The following is a 19,985-nucleotide window of genomic DNA, read 5'->3' on the forward strand; positions in this document are numbered from 1 at the left end:
AGTATATGTTAAAGCTGAACGGATCTTATCGCAACATTATGCTTTAGAGGGAAGACTTGTGACCACAGAAGTGGTGCAAACTGATGAGCATTGATTAGGAAATTAAGAACTACACTGATAAAATACTGGTGGGATCACAGAATTTTTCATTTTGAAGCTGTTGTCAGCTCTAGATTAAGTACATTGAGAATGAAGGATTTTAGACACTCGAGTGGGTCATTGTTCGGAGCTGAGGCAGCTGCCCCTCCCCCTCCCCCGTCCTCGGGCTGTGCCCTCGGCCCTGGACCTGCTCCCGCATGCGGAGGTCAGGAGAGCCTGGGAACCGTGCTGGGTCACTGCGTGGAGGGCGGAGCAGGGGCGGGTGGGCGTGGATCTCGGCGCACACCCGCCGTGACCTTTGCTCGGTCCAACCCCGCGAGAGAGGGCACCTGGAGCAGACGGTTCTCACGCTGGCAGCATCAGCCAGTTCAAGGGCGGAGGCACGTGAGACGACTTAGCACGTGCCTGGCATCTGGGAACACTCCTGCTCCCTCCCCAGGGCCCCTGAATTCATGCTTCCAAAATGCCGCCACCACCACGCATCCGGCCGAGTCTTGCGTGTCATTCAAGGCTTGCCGTCTCTTCCACGAAGCCCTTTCTCACTTCAGGGTGATTGAGCTCATTCTCGCCACTGCCTCTTCAGCCACCTGGGATTTGATGGGTCTTAGTGACCTATGTGCTTATCTCATCCCTGTTGTTAGACTGTCAGGGTTAGAGCTCAATCTTACCCAATTAATAAGAAAGGAATCGTTATGAATCCTGTTAATACTGAGTGCCCCACGCTTGGCTAGTGGCTTGCCTGCGTGTCATTCATTCAGTAAATACCCTAGTTTATTCGGTCACCCATTTTAAAGGCCTGTCAGTTTCCCTTTGGTATCTCTCATCTGATGCTCTCAATTGCCCTGGAGTAATTCATGAAGAAGAAAGTGGATTAACAAGGTTTGGGAATTAGTACAAATGTGATCGGGGCTCTAGGTACTAAAGTCTGGTGGCCTATCATGACCACGAGAGACAAACCGTCCGCCCTGATAGAGATCTCCCAGTGCCCAAGCGCTATTTCCGGATCGCATTTATGAAACCAAACCGTCCTGAAGAGCTGACGCTCGGCTTGAATGTCATGGGGTTTCTTAGCTCTGAATATGTGATCTTTGATCCTTGTGTCCTCCCTCCTGTCCCCAGGAGATCTCCCTCCCCAGAAAGTGGCCCTGCTGATTCTATGAGCACATTGTGACTGCTTCAAGGACAGCAGTCCTATTTTTGCAGCCTTTATTTTCTTTTATGCCAGCCACCTTTGATTATAGCCATCTGGAACCTGTAGCAGGAAAAGGCAACCGATGCTCCCATTTCTCAACCTTTCTGCCACTTCGGTTCCTCACAGAAGCAGCGATGGGGGGTCTCTGTTGCCCCTGCTTTTGAAGTGGCTGAAAACAGCCAAAGTGCTTCTCTGCCTGCGGGGCTTTCTCTCTGGGCTGACAGGGTGGATCCCCGCTGGCAGAGTAGAATTTAGTTTTCCAAGGCTTTTAAAACTAGAAGGTATTAGACAGCCAGTACTGCTTTCCTTACCCTCAGATTATCATCTGAAATGGGAACCCAGATCCTTCAGCATTAAGGGCTCTCCCGCTGAACTATTCGGTTCATTTGAGCCTCATTTGAGCCCAGTGACCTCATGAGAATTGAGATGGTCCAGCAAACAAGTACCATAAAACAATCGGTAGACTGGTTTGGAAGCATAGACTTTGAGAACTGACAAAGGCTTCAGTGATCTTAAGGACAGATGAGTAAACAGGCCAGTGAATCTCAGTGACTTTGTTGTCACAGACTTGGGGATGGCAGAGCTGAGACCAAAACAAAAGAATACTGACTTCCTACTGTGCAATGGTCGTAAAAATTGAACATGTGTGAGAATCACCTGGGGGCTTGTTAGACCAATTGCTATGCTCCCCCTCGCCCCCTCCTGAGTCTGGGCAGGAGCCTAGGAATCTGCATTTCTAATAAGTTCCTTGCTGATGCTGCTGGTCTAGGGACCACACTTTGAGAACTACTGTCCGATGTTGGGAAGCAAAATCAAGATTATAATGACATAAAGAACACAGCTTCTCTCTTAAGGACTTCTACTACAACCTGAAAAAACATGGTTATGCCGGTTTGTGGGTGTGCCTTGGATTAAGGAAACTCAAAATAGAAACTAAACTAAAAAAGCAAATTCAAAACTAAAGATTTGCATTATCAAGAAAAAGAAATCATTTCTGTCTGCTAGGAAGATTGCAACAGGCAAAAATCTGTGCCCTCATGGGACGTACAGTCTAACGGGGCACACAGACCATAGCACATGCCTCTCTCATGCAATGTCAGGTACACTGAGGAAAATGCAAGAGGCCTGGGGCCACTCTGAATAAACTTGGAGAGGAAGGCCTTCTGAGCGGACTCCTGCACGTGAGCACATTCCTGAGTGGTATGAGGGACTGAGCCTTGCACTTTCCTGGAACTATTGTCTTGGTGGAGGGGACAGCAAGGCAAAGGCCCAGAGGTGGGAGGTATTTGATGTGAATAGAGAGCGCTTTCTGAGGTGAGATCACATGGGGGTCTGGAGGCCATGGGGAGAATTTTCAATTAAATCCTAATTATAAATACTTAATTTCTCTGATTTGTTTTAATATGATTTAATATCATTTTCTCCCCTCCAGAAAGATGCCTTACAAAAGGAATGCAATTAAAGTATAGGCGATTTTAGGTGTTTGGGAAATGCTGAAGCTCTCAAGGGATTATGGAAAGTGGGTTATTGGCATGACCCTAGGGACCCCTCTCTTGGAAAGAAAGGGCTTTTAAAAGGAAAGAGGGGAGACATAGGTACATTCAGGCAAAACTGCTCTTAGAGTCAGAGCAGTGATTTCAAGTCCTGATCTTTTACACTGACCTCTCTGAGCCTTTGTCTTCATCTGTGAAGTGAGGATGTTAGACTGGTTTATCCTTCTAGAACCTTCTATTACTCTGGGAATCTGGGCCTAGCTAGTCCTGGTAGGGTTTGGTACATGGTCATTTCTTGGTGTGGGCCTGGTGGTTTGCTTGATTTGGGGAGTGAAGATTGGTGCCGAGGCAACGGAAGGAATTGGAAACGCTGTCGTGGTAGCCAGCCTGTTGCATCCTGACTTTCCCGCCAGCTCTTTTGATATCAGGAGCTGGAGTAGAATGAAGGGGCCAAGAAAGAGTTTGGTTTGAGTGAAATTTCTGTGAATGAATGTGCCTAAAAAATCAGTCTTTTCAAAGTAGCCTTGTGAGTTTGTATTTCCTCCAACCCTGTTTCAGCTGGCAATCTGAAACCAGAAGAATTGTTTGTTATTGCTCTGAGAGATAGAAGGAACTTTCAGGCTGCCACTCATGGGCTTTTGAATAGCAACAGTTCAAGTCCCCTTCGGGTTAAGAGCCTTGAGAAACATCCCAGCCTTGTCCCACAGTGTTTATTTCGGGAAGGTTTGCACAACGCGCTGAATGGTTTGGTAGGAAATGAAGCCTCTGTTGCAGGCTGTGTTTGCTTCAGCGCTCCGATTACATTCCTGCCCATTTGAGAGCACTGGCCACCTCATCTGCCCCAGTGAGAAGCCAATGTTTGCTTTTTGGCCAAAGACTTTCATTTTTCCAGTTTAAACTTTGTTTTTTAAAGAGCAGCCCAACCAGTAAGTTATATTATACAGCGTTCCCCAGTCCGCAGAGTGATTTAACACGCACTGCAGTTGCTCAGCATGGTGGTGAAGGGCCAACTCTACAGGCAGGATGCCCAGGTTAGAATCCAGGCTCCCTGCTTGTTAGTTCTGGGACTTCGGACAGGTTGGTGAACTTCTCTGTGCCTCAGTTTCTTCCTCTGTAAAATGGGAATGATAATAGTGACCCTCCTGGAGGTTTTCTGGGGTTGTAATGAGTTCAAGAATAACTAGTGTATTATGTTCTAATAGATATGCTGCTATTATTATTGATAATGTTATTTAATTTCCTTGAATGTGGTTTTGGGGTGAGGGAACTGAAGTTAAGTACCTCAGCTACAATGACATAGCAACAAGGCAGCAAACCCAGCCCCGGTACCCAGGCCTCCTAGTCCACTCACCCTCCCTTTGCTGGCTCTCCCACTGCCCTTCACACTGCCACCCAGCTGCTGTCTCAGACTATTGTGAACATCAGTGAGTTGACCTTCTCTTGGGGGTGGGGCAGGTGGATTTGGGAGCCACAAAACTCTTAAGCACAGAAACCTTGGGAACTTTCCAAGTGACAAAAGCAGAGAAATTCCAACCATCAATAAGCAGCAAAGGGATCAAAGTAGTATTATGTAAATCTCCAGGCTGCTCTATTTGTGCCTTTTAGTTACATCTCTGTTGAAGGGCCCAGCGGAGCTTTATAAGCAAAGCTAAACATTCCCTATTACAATGAAACTTAAAATAGCGTAGATTCCTTTTTTGTGGAACACATCCACCAGATTGTTTTAAGGCTAAGGGGATTATGTTTTCAAAAGAACTTTGAAACAATGGTGCCTTGGTAAGAACGATGGCTCCAGGTTCTTAACTGGCCATCCAGGAAGAGCGGTGCTTCTCAAAGTTCATGTCCATGTGCATCTTAAAATGCAGCTTTGATTCTGTCAGTGTTGGGTGGGGACTGAGAGCCTGCTTTCTAACAAGCTCCTGGTGCATGGACCACTCTTTGAGCAGCAAAACTTAAGCTATTGGAGAGCTGTCACTTGAACTACAGTAGAATCTGGAGAGCCATCCTGCTATATCCCTGGCGATGACCAAGCGTCCCTGTCTCTGGGCCTGGGCTTAGAGGTGGATAAAAGGTGTTTATGCCCCTCCCTCCTCCACTGAATTCTTGACCTGTCTAAATGCAGGGATAAACAAGCCAACAAAATCTCTCATGAGGCATAGGGCTGTATAGACTCTCAAATGACATTTCTTGTCTTTAGAAGGAAAGGCCACATTTTTAAATAAGTAAAAGCCCACATAGAGACAAAGCCAGAGATGTTCTCAGTTTGTTTCCCATTCACTCCTTTGTTTTTTCTAAGGGGAAATTTCAGCTGATAATTGACCGAGATAACCTCAAAGGGTTCATTAAGAAAGACTCAAACATTTCCCTTCTGGAAAATTTAGGTTGTAATTAAAATTCTCATCTCTTAAATTAAAGTGTAAGACAATAGCTAGTCTTCGCTGCAATGTGGAGAAATCGGAGCCCTCCTACATTGTTGCTGGGATGTAAAATAGTGCAGTGGCTTTAGAAACTCGTTCAGCAATTCCTTGGAGTTAAACATGGTTACTGTATGACTTGGCAATTCCGCTCCTAGGTATATGCCCACTGGAATTGAAAACACATAAACACTTGTACATGAATGTTTTAGCAGAATTATTCATAATAACCAAAAAGTATTAACAACCCAAATGACCTTAACTAATGAATGGATAAACAAAACATGGTATATCCATACAATAAAATATTTTAAGGAAAGCATGAAGTACTGATACATGTTACAACAAGGATGAACCTTGAAAACATGCCAAAGGAAAGAAGCTAAACCATGTATTGTATGATGCCATCTTTATGAAATGTCCAAAACAGGCAAATCCACAGAGACAGAAAGTAGATTAGTAATTGCCAGGGGCTCGGGTGACATGGGAGTAGAAAGGGACTGCTTATGGATACAGGTTTTCTGTTTTATGGTGATGATGAAAATGTTCTGAGACTAGACAGTGCTGCTGGTTGTACAACTTTGCGAATATACTAAAAATAACTGAATTGTACATTTGAAAAAATATATATCTTTATTGATTTCAGAGAGAGGAAGAGAGAGGGAGAGAGAGAGAGATAGAAACATCAATGATGAGAGAGTTGTCATTGATCCGATGGCCCCAACTGGGGATCAAGTCCGCAACCCAGGCATGTGCCCTTACTGGGAATCAAACCTCGATCTCCTGGATCCTAGGTTGATGCTCAACTGCTGAGTCACGCCTGGCCGGGCGAATTGTACATTTTTAACTGATGAATTTCATGGTATGCAAATTTTATCAATAAAAAGATTAGAATCTGTTCCTGTTTCTTCAGCCTTTGTTTAATTTGTTTTAATAAAACTGTATTTCAGCATTATACATTTGTTTTTAATGGATAATCAGAATGTCAGTGTCTCATCTTGGCACCACTGACATTTTGGACTAGACAGATGATTGTTGTGGGGAGCTGTTCTGTGCCTGGTGGGGTGTTTGGCAGCAACTCCGGCCTCTACACATTCGACGCCAGTAGAATGCCACCACCCTCACCCCTTGAATAATCAAAAATATCTCCAGACATTGCCAAATATTTGGGAGGAGAGGGCAGCAAACTCACTCCCAGTTGCGAACCACGGGCTTATCTCTCATCCTCTTACTAAAAGCTGAGACCCATGAGGGCAGGAACTGTGTTTTATCCACGTTTCTCAGTGTTTAGAACAGTGTCTGGCACATCAATACCCCAGTCTCTGAGTAAATATATGAGTGAGTGAATATATTTAGCCATAGCAGTACTTATAAAAATATGCAACTGTAGAAATATTGAAACTGTCTCATACTTGTGTTAGTTTCAGTACCTTAGAATTAACATTGTCAAGAATGGTGTCTTTGTTTTAGGACGGGGAACATTCATCAAGCTACTGCTTTGCCTCCCCTACCTTCCCGCAATCTGCACTCTATATAGAGGCGCGTTCTTTCACCAGTTATCCAGGACACAGGCCATTAGAGCTACCCCCATGCTCTTGATTAGTTGTTGCTGACCTGAGACACCATCTGCTCCCTAAGCCTGAGGTAACCCCCCAGATCCAGACGGGGTGGCCCTAGCCCATCAGTCACCTGTACTGCCACCCCTGAGGATGCCTACATTTATCAGTCACTGTACACGAAAGGAAACCTACTCACTGTCATCTGCAAATCCAGGCCCTGCCACTGATTAACCTTGTTTTTCCACCCGACAAAGCCCAGCTTTCCCCTTGAGTATCTTATTAAAAGTTGGCTTTGCTTTTTGCTCACCTTTGGAGGCTAAACACTGATGACTCGCTGCTGCCAAACCCTGCTTTGGGGATTATCGCTTCCATGAGAGGTGCCAAGATGTGGGCAGCTGGAGCGTGGGCTTTAGACAAGGCGTGGATGGTTTTTTTCTTGTCTGCAACTGTCTATAACGTTGTTCCTGAGTTTACATTTAATGGAAAAGCACATAGCTTTTATTCTCTTTCCCTCCCTCCCTCCCTCCCTCCCTCCCTCCCTCCCTCCCTCCCTCCCTCCCTCCCTCCCTCCCTCCCTCTTTCCTCTCTTCCTTCATTTCTCAAGCAGTGGTAGTTCTGAATCAACTTTTGCTAGCCCGTCCTCTGAACATCGAGACAAAGTCCAGCGTGTCCCAGACTCTGTCTTGCCTTGTGTTGGTGAGGCTAAGATAATTGGTGTCATTTTTACTGAGTGTTTACTACTTGCTTGACATATTTCGGTCAGAGCTTTTACATAGAACTCATTCATTCCTCACAGCCCATTTTATAGCTGAGGAAAGCGAGATACAGAGAGCTTTTGCCCAAGATCACACATTTATAAGTGACAAACCCAGTTAGGCGGAGCCCTTAAAGATTATGCGCATTACTTCCCCGATATCACGCTTCTTGTTAGACTTTCCCATCTGACACGCTTGTCCCTCCTCTAAGCTGTAATGTTGGAAGTTTTAATTTTTCAAAATCTTGGATATTAGGAATAAAGACCAGATTTTCTGAATATATTAAAGTATAGTATAACTCTTTAAGTTAAAAGTGTTAAAATGACTGGATATCCTAGTTAAAGGTACACAAAACCCAACAGTGTAATTTTCCCCCTTCGCTGTTCAAGGGTAACGTCCCTCAATTGAACATACACGTGCTACCCCAATACAAGGAAATGGGTTTTAGGAAGTTGCGGACAGTCATTTTATTGTCTCACGTGTGCCTTATTTCTTCTGCATTTTCACACCTTTCATAAAAACAAGACGAAGCTAAGAAAACATAGGCAACAAAAATCGCAGACATTTCTTGTAACTATTTTTTTCTGATATATGTCCTCAGGCGAGGGAAGCAGAAGCAAAAATAAACAAATGGGACTACGTCCCACTGCAGAGGTTCTGTCCTGATAGTTATTCTTCCTTATTTTATATTGTCTCTCTTTAAGCCTTGCCTGCAGGGTTTTTCTTGTGGCGTATAGTGTGGAGTCGTACACATAGGATGTGTTTTATAGAGTTGTGTGTGGGTACAGGTAAGTAGGTAGGTAGAGTATAGAATGTAGTGTATGGTGTAGAAGATTTTACGTCGCCCTTCTAGTCTAATTCATTACTGAAGAACCCCCGTTATCCCATGGGATGTGCCCGTAGCACTTACAAAGTCTCTGGGTTTTAGAACACAGTTGAAGCTTGTACAGCTGTGTGCACTTGTATGTGCTATTTTGGCCCAAGACTATATGAAAAAACTTTTTTGAAGTCACTTATCATATTCCATGTAATTAAAGTGATACGGCACATTCTGCCATCAAAACATTGTAGCCAAGGTACCCAAACACCTTCAATAATCAACTCTATTATATGTGGGCTTGAGACATTTTTTTAAAGCCTCACTTTGCCTTTACAAATATTTAATCAAATAACAGCCACAGGGACCTAACAGTTTTTCCTGTGGATGGTCACACACAAAATACCCAACATTGGTGTCATTCAAGGTCCTAGCAGAAACAGGTAGCACCCTCAGAGAGGATAATGAATGAGAGCGAAGAAAGGCACTCTTTATAAAGTTGTGGTAGGATTCAACCAGCAAGGTCAGGAAAGCAGCCCTGGGAAAGGAACAGTGAGAATCTATTCCCACCTGAAGGCAGGAGGAGCCGTAGCAGCTACCAAAACCGAGGGAGAGCTGGGCCACAGAACGTGGGCTTCGTGGTGGATGGCAGCCACTGCCAAAGTGTGGCCTGGCGGGGAGGGAGTGGAGGCGACGATGCCTGGAACTCTTCTCTCATCCTTCTGCCTCTCAAAAGTGTCTCCCATCGGTCAGACCCAACCAGAAACCAAAGGGCGAGGCATCCCATTGGATGCAGTCCATGAGAGGCCTGCCTCCTGGGCCACAGACCCGGGGGGCAGAGGCCGAGGGCAGATCTGGAGGGACAGACGGACAGCGCAGCAGGGGTGAGGATTCCCCAGGAGCAAACGTAAACACTCCCCTTGTTTCTTGACCATGCTCCCGTTTCTGGAAGTTCACACTTAGGGGGAAGGAGTGATGATACATCGTGGAGTTCCCTCCCTCCCGTCTGGAAAAACAAATCCAACTTCTGGCTGAAATGACCAGCTCTTCCCTTTCCTGCTTTTTATGCATAGCCTCACTGCATGCTCAGGTGGTTTAGAAAATAGAACAGCAACTTTTATGTGACATAAGAACACAACAAACACCTGGAAGTTAGAGTCTTATTTGAAAAACACCTTGAAAGAATGATACATTTAATTGAATCACATCAATGAAAATGATTTTATTAGCTAAAAGTATATTTGATTAAGCAATGTAAAATTATAAGCACAATGATCTGTCCTTAAGGAGCAATTTCTAATTATATTTGTTAGTATTTGGTTCATTTTATCTGTAAGAGTAGTGACTGCTGAAGTTTTAGGTGAAATATGTGAGAAAATTAGGAATTTGGAAAAGACTATCATCGTTTTGTTTTTCCCGCAGGACAGTATTCTGCAGAAGTTGGAGAGTTCCCAGAATAGAGGGAAAAGTTGCTTCCTGATCCAAATTCTAACGAGAGAGGCAGGACAAAACTAAGTCCCCTCCCCCAACAAATACACATAACTTATTCAAGCATATACAGTGAAACCTTAAGTAACTGATCCCTCAAGAAAATGTGTTCCAGCCATCAAGCCAACATGGTCAACTTATGTTGATAACAAAGGTTTCATTTTAAAAAGCACTAAGAAAGAGTCTTTATTGCAAGATTGGATATTGAGTCCAGCTTCCTAACATGTCCCTTCTCCTGCCTTGTAATCATCACTGACCTTCTGGATAATGATCCTGAAACCCTTCAACTCCCAAATCAGCCCCGGAAACCATGTCACACTGCGTTGTCAACACACAGAGATAGCGCACAAAGCGCTTCATTGCCACGTGCCTGCAGTTTTAACCCCTATAAATATAGTCTGCAATCCAGAGGTCATCTGAGAGGTCCCAGACTCAGAAACATAAATATTATGTTGGGGGGCAGTAACCAGAGGGACGCGTGGAGAGGTTCTGGGTGCTAGCAGGAGGTACGAGGAGGGCATCTGGGTCTCCCACCATACCTGCTTCTTCGTTAGTGTGAAAGTAAAATGGGCGTGCTCCATTTGTGAAAATTAACAGGCTACACAGTTATGATACGTGGTTTCCTTTGCATATGTTATGCTTCAATCAAAAGTTATACAGAGTAGGACAAAAGTAGGTTTATAGTTGTTTGTATGGCAGATAATACCATAATTAATAAATAATAATACAAGAATAAACTGTGTTTCAGGTTCTCACAACTGTAAACCTCCTTTTGCCCCACCCTGTGTATCTATCTACACGTGTGTGTTTGTGTGTGCACGCTAATCACTAATCCCGGTACTCGCTTATAACACAGGGTATGGCGGCCCCCTTGTCCAGATAGTTTTGGTTTCTCCCTTGGTCATAGGAGATACCAGAGTGAACAGCTCAGGAGCAAACACATAGACATTAAGAAAAGAAGATGAACGTTCATGAATATTAGGGTTTAATAATCTGGGGCATGTAGATGAATAGCTTTGAAAACAGAGATCAGTAATTGAGACTCTTACTGGTGACTCCATGTCCTCAAGAGCAATTAAATTATGTAATGTAAACTGTTGCTAAGGCTGGGGAAGTTTTAGAAACCTTTCACCAACACCAGTTAAACAATTCTCTGCCTAAAGGCAAACTTGTTGTAAAATTGTGTTACGCCAACAGTGATGAAAAACAGAGGTATAATTGTACTGCCCTTTAGGGAGGTTCTTTTGATTAGGCTGTATTTAATCAGGAATTCCATTTAAATAAGTCACTACATTTCCAAGTCTTTCCATATGAGAAAAGTTTCCCTGTTATGTGAAATCATCCATAAACTGGATTTTGACTGTAAAGAAACACTACACCTTAATGGCTGCCCAAATGCTGAAATAGTTGGTGTGATCAGAAGCAGGCAGGCTAAAATAATAGACTGTTAGAGCGGCAGGAAGCATCCCTTACCATCAGATTCAATCCTCACACTTTACCGTGCAGGACATTTAGGCTCAGAGAGGCTAAGCTGACTTCCCAAAGGTACATTCCTAACGTATGGTTGGTTTGCAACCAGAACCGAAGTATCCTCATTTGCTGATCTCTCCACCTTCACTCAGCCCAGATCTCCTGAGCAGACATGTGGGATCAAGCTGACTTGGGTTTGAATTGGTTCACCTCTCGGCCTTGCTAGCTGGGTGTGACCCTGAGCCTCAGTGAGAGTTCTGTCCTGTGAAATAATAGTACCTGGGCTTTAATTCACAGCTGCAGACACTGAGGTGCTGCATGGCAAATATCCTGAGGAGGCAACTCCCTAAAACAGAACTGAGGCAGGTGGGTAACTGGAAGGTTCACTGACCTCTCCCCATACGAACGAGGCTGAGGAGAGGGAAGGCCGCTGTGCTGGAGACCTTCCCAGGGGTTTTGGCCTCCTCAGCGTCTGGGCCTCAGTGCTCAGTGGAATTGTGCTTTCCTTCTGCCTGTAGGCATGCCCTTCGCCCTTGGAACCTGCAGGGACGGGACTGGTATGGCATTTGGGTGTTACCTCTTCTTTAATGGCAAGTCTAAACACTCTGAGCATGGTTTGTACTCCCAAATGCATTGAGTTCTGGAGCTTTATTGGATGCTGTTTGCGCCTGCTTGTAGATACCTGCCATCTGTGGACATAGTATAGGACTCACCTGCAAAGGCTGCTACGTGAATGAAAAGAGATACTCTATAAAAGTGGGTGGTAAGATGCTTGGCACACATTGCAGAAGTTGTGCACAGCGATTGTTATTCAGCTACAGCGCAACAATGGACTTGACGTTGATGTTGACCAGCAGCCTTGACCATTGTTTGGGTTAGACCAGTTCTCTTTATAGAGTATATTACCTAAAAATAATGGCTTCCTTGAAAGCACTAGGCAACAGAAAAAGAGTTGATAAAGTACGTATTAATTAGGAATTGAATCTAGTTGGGACTCTTGAGTATTGTTTTGTGAAGAGACAGATGTATAGTTGAATCTAATTTTTTTCCAAGCCTGGTCTTTGGATTGGAAGCTCCTGCTCTATTACTTAGTACAAAGTGTCAGTGAGCAAATTATCAGACCACTTGGAGCCTCAGGGTCCTTGTCATTAAAATGAGGTTGATAATAACACCTACTCACTGGGTGGCTATGGAGCTCAAGTGGGAGAAAGTAAGTGTACACGTAGAGGCAAAAAACGCTGTCGGAGGTGAACTCTAAGAAGTGGAGATCTTAAGGAGATTGTTTCCCTCTTTTCCAGTTTTCATCTTGCTGCTACAAAAGGACACGTGGAATGCCTCAGGGTCATGGTTACTCACGGCGTGGATGTGACAGCCCAAGACACTGCCGGTATGTGGTCCTTACCTTTGAAGTCAACAGGCCAGCGCAAGAGTGGGTGTCACAGAGGGGGCTCACTGTGGAAAAGAAGGACATGCTTTCCTCATTGGTGCCATTACAGGCGTCTTCACCTTAGACGTGGTTAGTCAAGTAGACACTGCATGCTTCTCATGCCCCATTTAAAAAAAGATTATTTTCTAAAATTATATGTAGGGACCAAGCAGTATTCCCTACGTTCTGTTTGTATGAATCATGGGATGAGGTGATAAATGGGATGAGTTGTCTGGAAGCTCATCTGTCCACTGAGATGAGCTCTGTGTTTTTGTGCATCCACACCGCTTGGGAACTTGGAAGGAAGGTAGAGAGGGTGGGAGGAGAGCAGGAAAGGAGGGAAAAGAGGGAATGAACAGTACCCCCCCCCCCCCCCCATACCCAGCCTCTACCCTTTGAGATTCAGATGCCATTCATTGCCTGGAGGTTGCCAGCCAACTGGTGTTATTTTTAAAGCTCCCAGGTGATTCTGGTGTGCAGCCAGTGTGGACAAACGGTGAGCAAAGCCAATGGAGAGGAAAGGCAGTGGGGCCTCTCTTCTGTGAGCATTGTTCTGCTGCAAAGAGCCCCTCTGGTCTCCAGTCGGTTCGGCCCCTGCTGGCCACACCAGAGAATCCAAGCAACTGCGCACGGCTGTTTCTCTATTGAACTTGAAAATCTTTGCCTTCTAATAAGGCTTTCGTTAGTTTTTACTAGAATATGAAATCAGTCTAACTGTGTAGTCATTTCATTAATCCATGATGGATCCCTTTTCCTGGCCCCCCAAAACTCTGGCCACCTCAGAATAGTTACTAGGGGGCTATCGCTCAGGTATTAACAAGAATATATGGTTGGAAAACTTGTGTTCAGAATTGTTTTCAAAAAGTCTGTGGCACTTTTTATTTTATTTTTTTATTTAAATATTCTCAATGGTTTGGGATCTTTTTTTTTCTTTTTTGAATAAATTTGTTTTTTTAGGACAGGCCAAGAGCCACTTGAAGTCAAGTCAGGTAAATGAGGTGCCACTGGGAAAACCATTTTTGGTCAAAAACAGGGAGTGATTGAAGTAACAGAATGATTTTCCTGAGCAGTGCCACAGAACGCTCCAAAAATATTTTGAGAATTGGCAGTCACATGGAATGAATGGTTCCCTTAAGTGACCACCTTGAGGGAAATGCTAATTCGTGTTGTACTAACCTAAGTCATCTTTAATCCCTAGCCCAGGTGTTCTGTTTTTAAAGTTCGTTGTGATCACTTTTGAAGTCCTACATGTAGAGCTAGAGTACCCTGGATAGGATGTATGTCCTCTTAAGTAAACAGGGTTTCCTCCAAGAAAATCATGACCTAAAAGGATCAGCTTACAGTGAATAAATCAGAGCTGCAATACAGTTTTGTTTTGCTGCATTTGATGTTAAGAAATAGATTTTAGATAGGAGTCTGGTTATTTGCATCATAGCCAAGCATCTCCTCTTGCCTATCTTTTTATTATGGGGAAAATAAGTTTCTCTAATTTGTGCTCATATTAGAAAATTCAGGAAATACAAAAAACTATAAAGAAGATAACCAGTGCTCCTACTGCTACCTAGAAGAAATACATTTTACTGTTTCGCTATATTTCCTTCCAGATTTTTCCTGGCACATTTTTACATAGCTGAAATCACATTATGTAATAAACTACATCCTGCCCCCCTTTCAAAAATATTTTATCTGTATTATTTCCTCTATTAAAAGCTCTTAAGAAGCATAGTTTTTTGTTTGTTTGGGAGTTTTTTTTGGTGATCATATGACACCATGTGTGTAGGGTTTGTATTTACCACCAGAGCCCTAACTCAGTTATTTTATTTTATTATTATTATCATTTTAATCCTCACCAGAGGATATTTTTTCCATTGCCTTTCAGGGAGAGTGGAAGGGAGAGAGAAAGAAATATCGATGTGAGAGAGACACATTGACTGGTTGCCTCCCCATACTGCGACCAGGGTCAGGGATCGAGCCTGCAACCGAGGTACATGCCCCTGGCTGGAATCGAACCTGGGACCCTTCAGTCACGGACCAATGCTTAACCACTGAGCCAGACCAGCTAGGGCTGCCCTAACTCAGTTTTTAAGAGCCTGGGGAAGCATTGGGCAGTGATACCTGGACACCACAGCGCAGTGCACACTTCCCTCCCACCAAGGTGACACTGCCCTCCAAGAAGCAACACTGGAGGGGACACTGCAGACCCATCCTGGATGCTTCTCTGGGCCGGTCACTGGGAGCTGCAAGTTCATTTTTCCCATTCGGATTGAAATTGGTGGAATCCTTGGTACTTTGTGGCCGCAGGACATTGTCTACACGTCCTATGAGTAGAGAATGTCTCAGAGCTGCCCATCACTTCCCTCTAGCCCAACATTTTCAGCAGCGAGGTCAGCACTTTGGTCCTTGGTTTATTGTCTTAATTCTGTCTGAACGAGGCACGGACTTGTCATGATTTCTTGAGAGCATGCAGAGAGAACACGAGAACAAAAGAAGGAAGGAGCTGTGTGCAAAGAATGTGCATGGAAACGTCTGTTGTGTTATCTAGAACAACACTGCTCAGACTTTCTGTCACAGCCAACAAGATAAACGTGATGGCTTTTACTGCCCATGCCCATGTCCTTCCTGTTGGCTCTGACTCCCACCCCCATCCCTCCCTCTCAAGACAGCATCCCAGAGTCCAGGGGAAGGGCAAGGAAATTAGTCATTGTGTCTTAAGTGGTCATCATTAAACCAAAACATTTTTTATGGCGGTTAAGATATGAATTAAGTGGCTCAGCTCTTAGAGGAGTTGCCTTTTCAGTAAACCCACCTTAAGTATTGCAGGATTGTGAGATACAGTCATCTTTCATCCCAACCCCACTGAGAACTGCTGCAAAAATCCTTTACCATAAGCCATAATGCCCTGCAGATTTCTGAAAAAGCCTACTTTTGTAGTATCTTACACTGACCCTTTTTCGTCTTTTTATTCATAAAGTCTATAGGATGGTCAGATAGGTACATTTTTCTATTTTTACCCTGTGACTGGACTTAAGTTGTAGAAGCAAAGGGTTTTTAGCATCTATTTTTTTTTTTTAACAACTGTCTTTCCACATGAAATGCTTGGAAGTGTGAGAGGAGAATTTTTATGGATGTTTTACAAACAATCTTTAGGCCGTGGGTATAGTTGCACTGTACTGTCAGCAATCAGATCATTTCCGATGGCCTTTGAGGCTTAGGAGAGGTGACACGTGTGGGCTGCTGAGCGGTGCCCGGCACACAGGGAGTGCCCACTGCTTTCTGCTCCTGTATTACCATGATTATTGCTGCTCCACCCAGCTCCCCTTCATTCTCTTTTACACATGCGGCTTTTAAAAAGGTTTCACATCTTCACAAAAAAGTGTTTGACAATCACCGAGCCAACAGCTCTCATTGTACAAATCAGAAAAACAAAACCCAAAGGCCTGCAGAAGCTCATGACGTATGTTTTTGGTTTAGGGAGTTTTCCCCCGTTTCTTAACGGCCTGTTCTTCACATAGCATCACAGGCCTATAGTGTCAGCTGGGAAAGTCAGCTCCAGGCTCCTACCCTCTCTGAACTGGACCTGCGTTATTGTTCAGCATCTTTCATTGCTCTGATTGCTCCTGTCTCCACAGATGTAAGAACTGGCATTTCTGTCTGTTTCTGTAGAAAACACTTCTCCCAGACAAATAGTGGGCTTTTTGGGGGGAAGGAGAGTGGGCAACGCCTTCATTTAGCACCCCAGCGTGTGAGATAGGATTAAAGAGAAGTATTAGCAGAAGATTAAAGACCAAAGCATCTTCTGTTTGTTACCAACGCTTCCTGAAGCATTAGCTTTCAGACTCCCTGTCTTAGTGACAGCATATACATTTGATGCAATGCGACAGGGTGGCATAAACAAGATAGAATTTTCTGTCTCATTTGAAAGTCCCTAATTGGTAGGGCAGCTCTGCTCCACACTCCTGTTGCTCCACCATCTAGGTGGTTACCGTGGTCCTGATGGCTCCCCCTGAGTCTGCAGCCCAGCAGCAAGCAGTAAGGAGAAAGGCAAACACAGCCCCCAGGCAGCTACACAGATCCCACTGGACAGAAGCCTGATCTGTGACCACACCCAGCTTTATGGGCAGCTGGCAATTCTGGGTGGCATTTGGTCTAGTTAAAATATAGAAGGTTGCCCTGGCTGGGTAGCTCAGTTCACTCGGGCATCGTCCAGATACACCAAGGTTGCAGGTTCGATCCCCAGTCAGGGCACATACAAGAGTCAACCAGTGAATGCATAAATAAATGGAACAGCAAATCTCTCTCTCTCTAAAAATCAATAAAAGTAAATTTTAAAAAATGCAGATTTTGCTATAAAAGGTGGTAGAAACAGGTTGAAGGATGACATGTAGTTTCTGTCACACTCCTGTATCTTAAATTTTCTCTGATCCCTTTGCACGCTTGACATTCACAGTAAAACATATTTTCTCATAAAAGAGGAGAGACTTAGGCAAGTGAGAGGTGAGATGTGGAAATACCACACTGCAGAGGGTCCTCATAAGGGGGAAGCTTGAGAGCCCTCACTTGCCCCTAGGGTCTCCAGGCACTGGTTTCACTTTTGTTTTGATTTCTGGGTGGTCTTTCCTTTAATTAGACCCCTAATCCCACTCAAATTTGATACCGTGTGAAGATATGAAAGGTACTATTTATCTTGAAACTCAGGCACTTTGGAGGATGGGTCATTTAAAATGTAACTGCAAGTTATAGCCAAAAGTGTATTTCATATTTTAATTTGGAATAAAGGAAAACCAAAAATGATTGTATGATTTATGATGCTTTAATTGCTATTAACTCATGTATAGGAGGTCAGAAGGGCCAAACACATATAGTGATCAGCATAGCCTGGCCATGAAAATATTTCATATGATACACACACGCAAAGAAATTTTTTGATTCTACATAAAACACTATGCAAATCTGCTCTGGGGAGACTCGGATAATTTCATAACTCATTTAATAAGAAGAACAGTTATTATAAACCAATTTTTAATACTCTGATCTCTCCTGGGAATGTAACAAGGTGGATGGACTCATGGTTCAGTCATAAAAATTTGAAGTACAGATGAGGATTTCTAACAGTAATGTTGTCTAAATATATTTAAAGTTGTAAATAAGTGCCAAATAAATTTGTACTTTTGTTTAAATATGTTCATTTTGAAGCTCCTGGTTTTTAGGAAGATATTTCAAACCTTCTTATCTAGCTGAGTGTTATTTAATTCTTTTATTTTTCTAAATGTTTGCCTATTATGATCTGAAACCAACATTTCTCAAACTTTGGCGTTTTGCTCTGTGTCAGCCATTTCCTTGTATGCTGTGACCTCATTGGTTTTCAATTTTTCACATGCACTTCCAGAGGATGTTCTCGGTCCCTTCAATAAGTCCTCTATCACATTAGTGAATTCTTCTCTTTCCTCCAGTGCTCTTAAAGAATTGAAGAAATGGCTGTTGTCTGAGGTCGTTGGGGGGAAGGTGTCCCCTGGCTAGAGTGGCCGAGCCATTCTTCTGAGACTCCTTTCAATCGTAAGGTTCTTAAACCACCTGCAACAGCCACAACTCTTTCCTTAGAAATTACACTGGTCTTTTTACCTTCTGGCCAAGTTCTGCTGTAATGCACTTGAGTTGGGTTGCCCTGCTGTTTGCCTCTGGGGAAATTGCCTCCTGGTATTCCAGACAGATCACAGCCGAATGGGGCCAGACGTATGCACTGTCTCGTTACCGTGAGACGCTGTCACTAGCATAATATATTCTCTCCAGAAAATTTTTTGCATTCGGAAAGGGAATTTTTTTTAACATTAGCAGGGAGAGGCATCTCACTTCGGATATCGTCCAGGGAACGATGCATCATTCGAATTTTGAGACCATTTCAAGTGAAAAATACTTCAGTGCTCCAGGTTGGGAAAATATATCACAGGGCCAAGGAATGAAAGAGTCTGTTTTCTCTGGAAGCCCAGCACATACATCCAGGTGTCATGACTAGAACGCTTGGAGTTCAGTGAAAGCCTGTTGTTTGTTTTATGCTGGGTTGTTTAAATCTCCCTACCTTCCTGTCTTTGGGGAGCTGTGCCCCTTTGCAGTGGGTGCTGTTTATGTAGAATAGCTTTTGTCCACGACACAGACGAAAGTCAACACATGCATACTTGACAAACAGCCTGCTGCTTACAATCAGGATGGGTTCCAGAAGTTCATCTGTAAAGCATTTGTTTAAAATGCAGAATGTGCTTGTCCTTAGAGACACTGGTATAAGTGATGGTTGGGAGCCAGGCTAGCCCACCAAAGCCTATTTAACGCATAATGTAGCTAAACTCACAACAAAATGCCTCATACAGCCCGGGGGGGGGGGGGGGAGGCTCATGCAGTGAGAGGAAGAAGGGGAAGGGAAGACCTTTGCCTTTCTACTTCCAAGGGTCTCACTACCCTCATGTCCTAGTCTCCCTCATCCTCATTTGTGTGGGAGGGGATGGAGGGGTTCCTGCCTCTCCATGTCCCACCTCCAGAGGACAACCCCCCCTCCACATACCCTTAAAATCTCAGTCCAGCTCAGATCACAAATAAAGGAATCTGACCTTTGGACTTTACACATGCTTTTTTTGTGCAGTTCACTGTGATCCTAAAACCTCTGATTTTTAAATATGGTATTTTCTAGACATAACGATTCTCTAATAATTAGTGGGTTCCCAGTCAGTGTTACAGAGTGAAGACTAACTCAGAAGGAACAAATGGTATTTGGAGACCGGACTTATCATATAAAAGAAATTGTTCCTCTAAGCCAGTGATTCTCAACCAGGGGTGATTCTGCCTCCCCCCCGCCCCCAGAGATATTTAGCAATGTCTGTAGACATTTCTGATTGTCCCAACTGGACATCCAGTGGGCAGAGGCAGAGATGTTGCTTAACATCCTATAGTGCACGGGACAACCCTTATAGCTTAAAGTGTCAGTAGTGCTGAGGCTGAGGTGGTCCATCGGGGGAGTCTTGGTCAAGTAGTTTGGGAAATGCAGGACTGAAGAGTTTCCTAGTGTATTGGGTTGACTGGCAGTGGCAACTCTGGGCCCCCCAGCCATCTGTGATGGACATACCCAGTAATTCAAGTGTGTATGGAGCGCCTGCTATGTGCCAGCAGAGTCATAGGCACTAGGGATACTCTGGGAATAAGGCACCACATGTCCTGTCGTCACTGAGCTTATATTCTAGTGGGGAAAGGAGCAGTTAACTGCGTAACTGGATGTCCGTGTAGAGAGAA

General features: G+C 44.1%; 1 protein-coding gene across 4 annotated transcripts in view; it reads left to right on the top strand.

The window, feature by feature from the left end:
• RAI14 (retinoic acid induced 14) overlaps positions 1-19,985 on the top strand; it is a 124,849-nt gene that overhangs the window by 80,323 nt on the left and 24,541 nt on the right. For all 4 annotated transcript variants that reach the window (XM_081133137.1, XM_081133139.1, XM_081133138.1 and 1 more), the window contains exon 4: positions 12,586-12,674. In XM_081133137.1, coding sequence (XP_080989263.1) covers positions 12,586-12,674 — 89 coding nt within the window. The remainder of the gene's footprint in view (positions 1-12,585; positions 12,675-19,985) is intronic.

Source organism: Miniopterus schreibersii (genome assembly GCF_964146895.1).
Source record: "Miniopterus schreibersii genome assembly, chromosome: 3".
NCBI classification, from domain to species: Eukaryota; Metazoa; Chordata; class Mammalia; order Chiroptera; family Miniopteridae; genus Miniopterus; species Miniopterus schreibersii.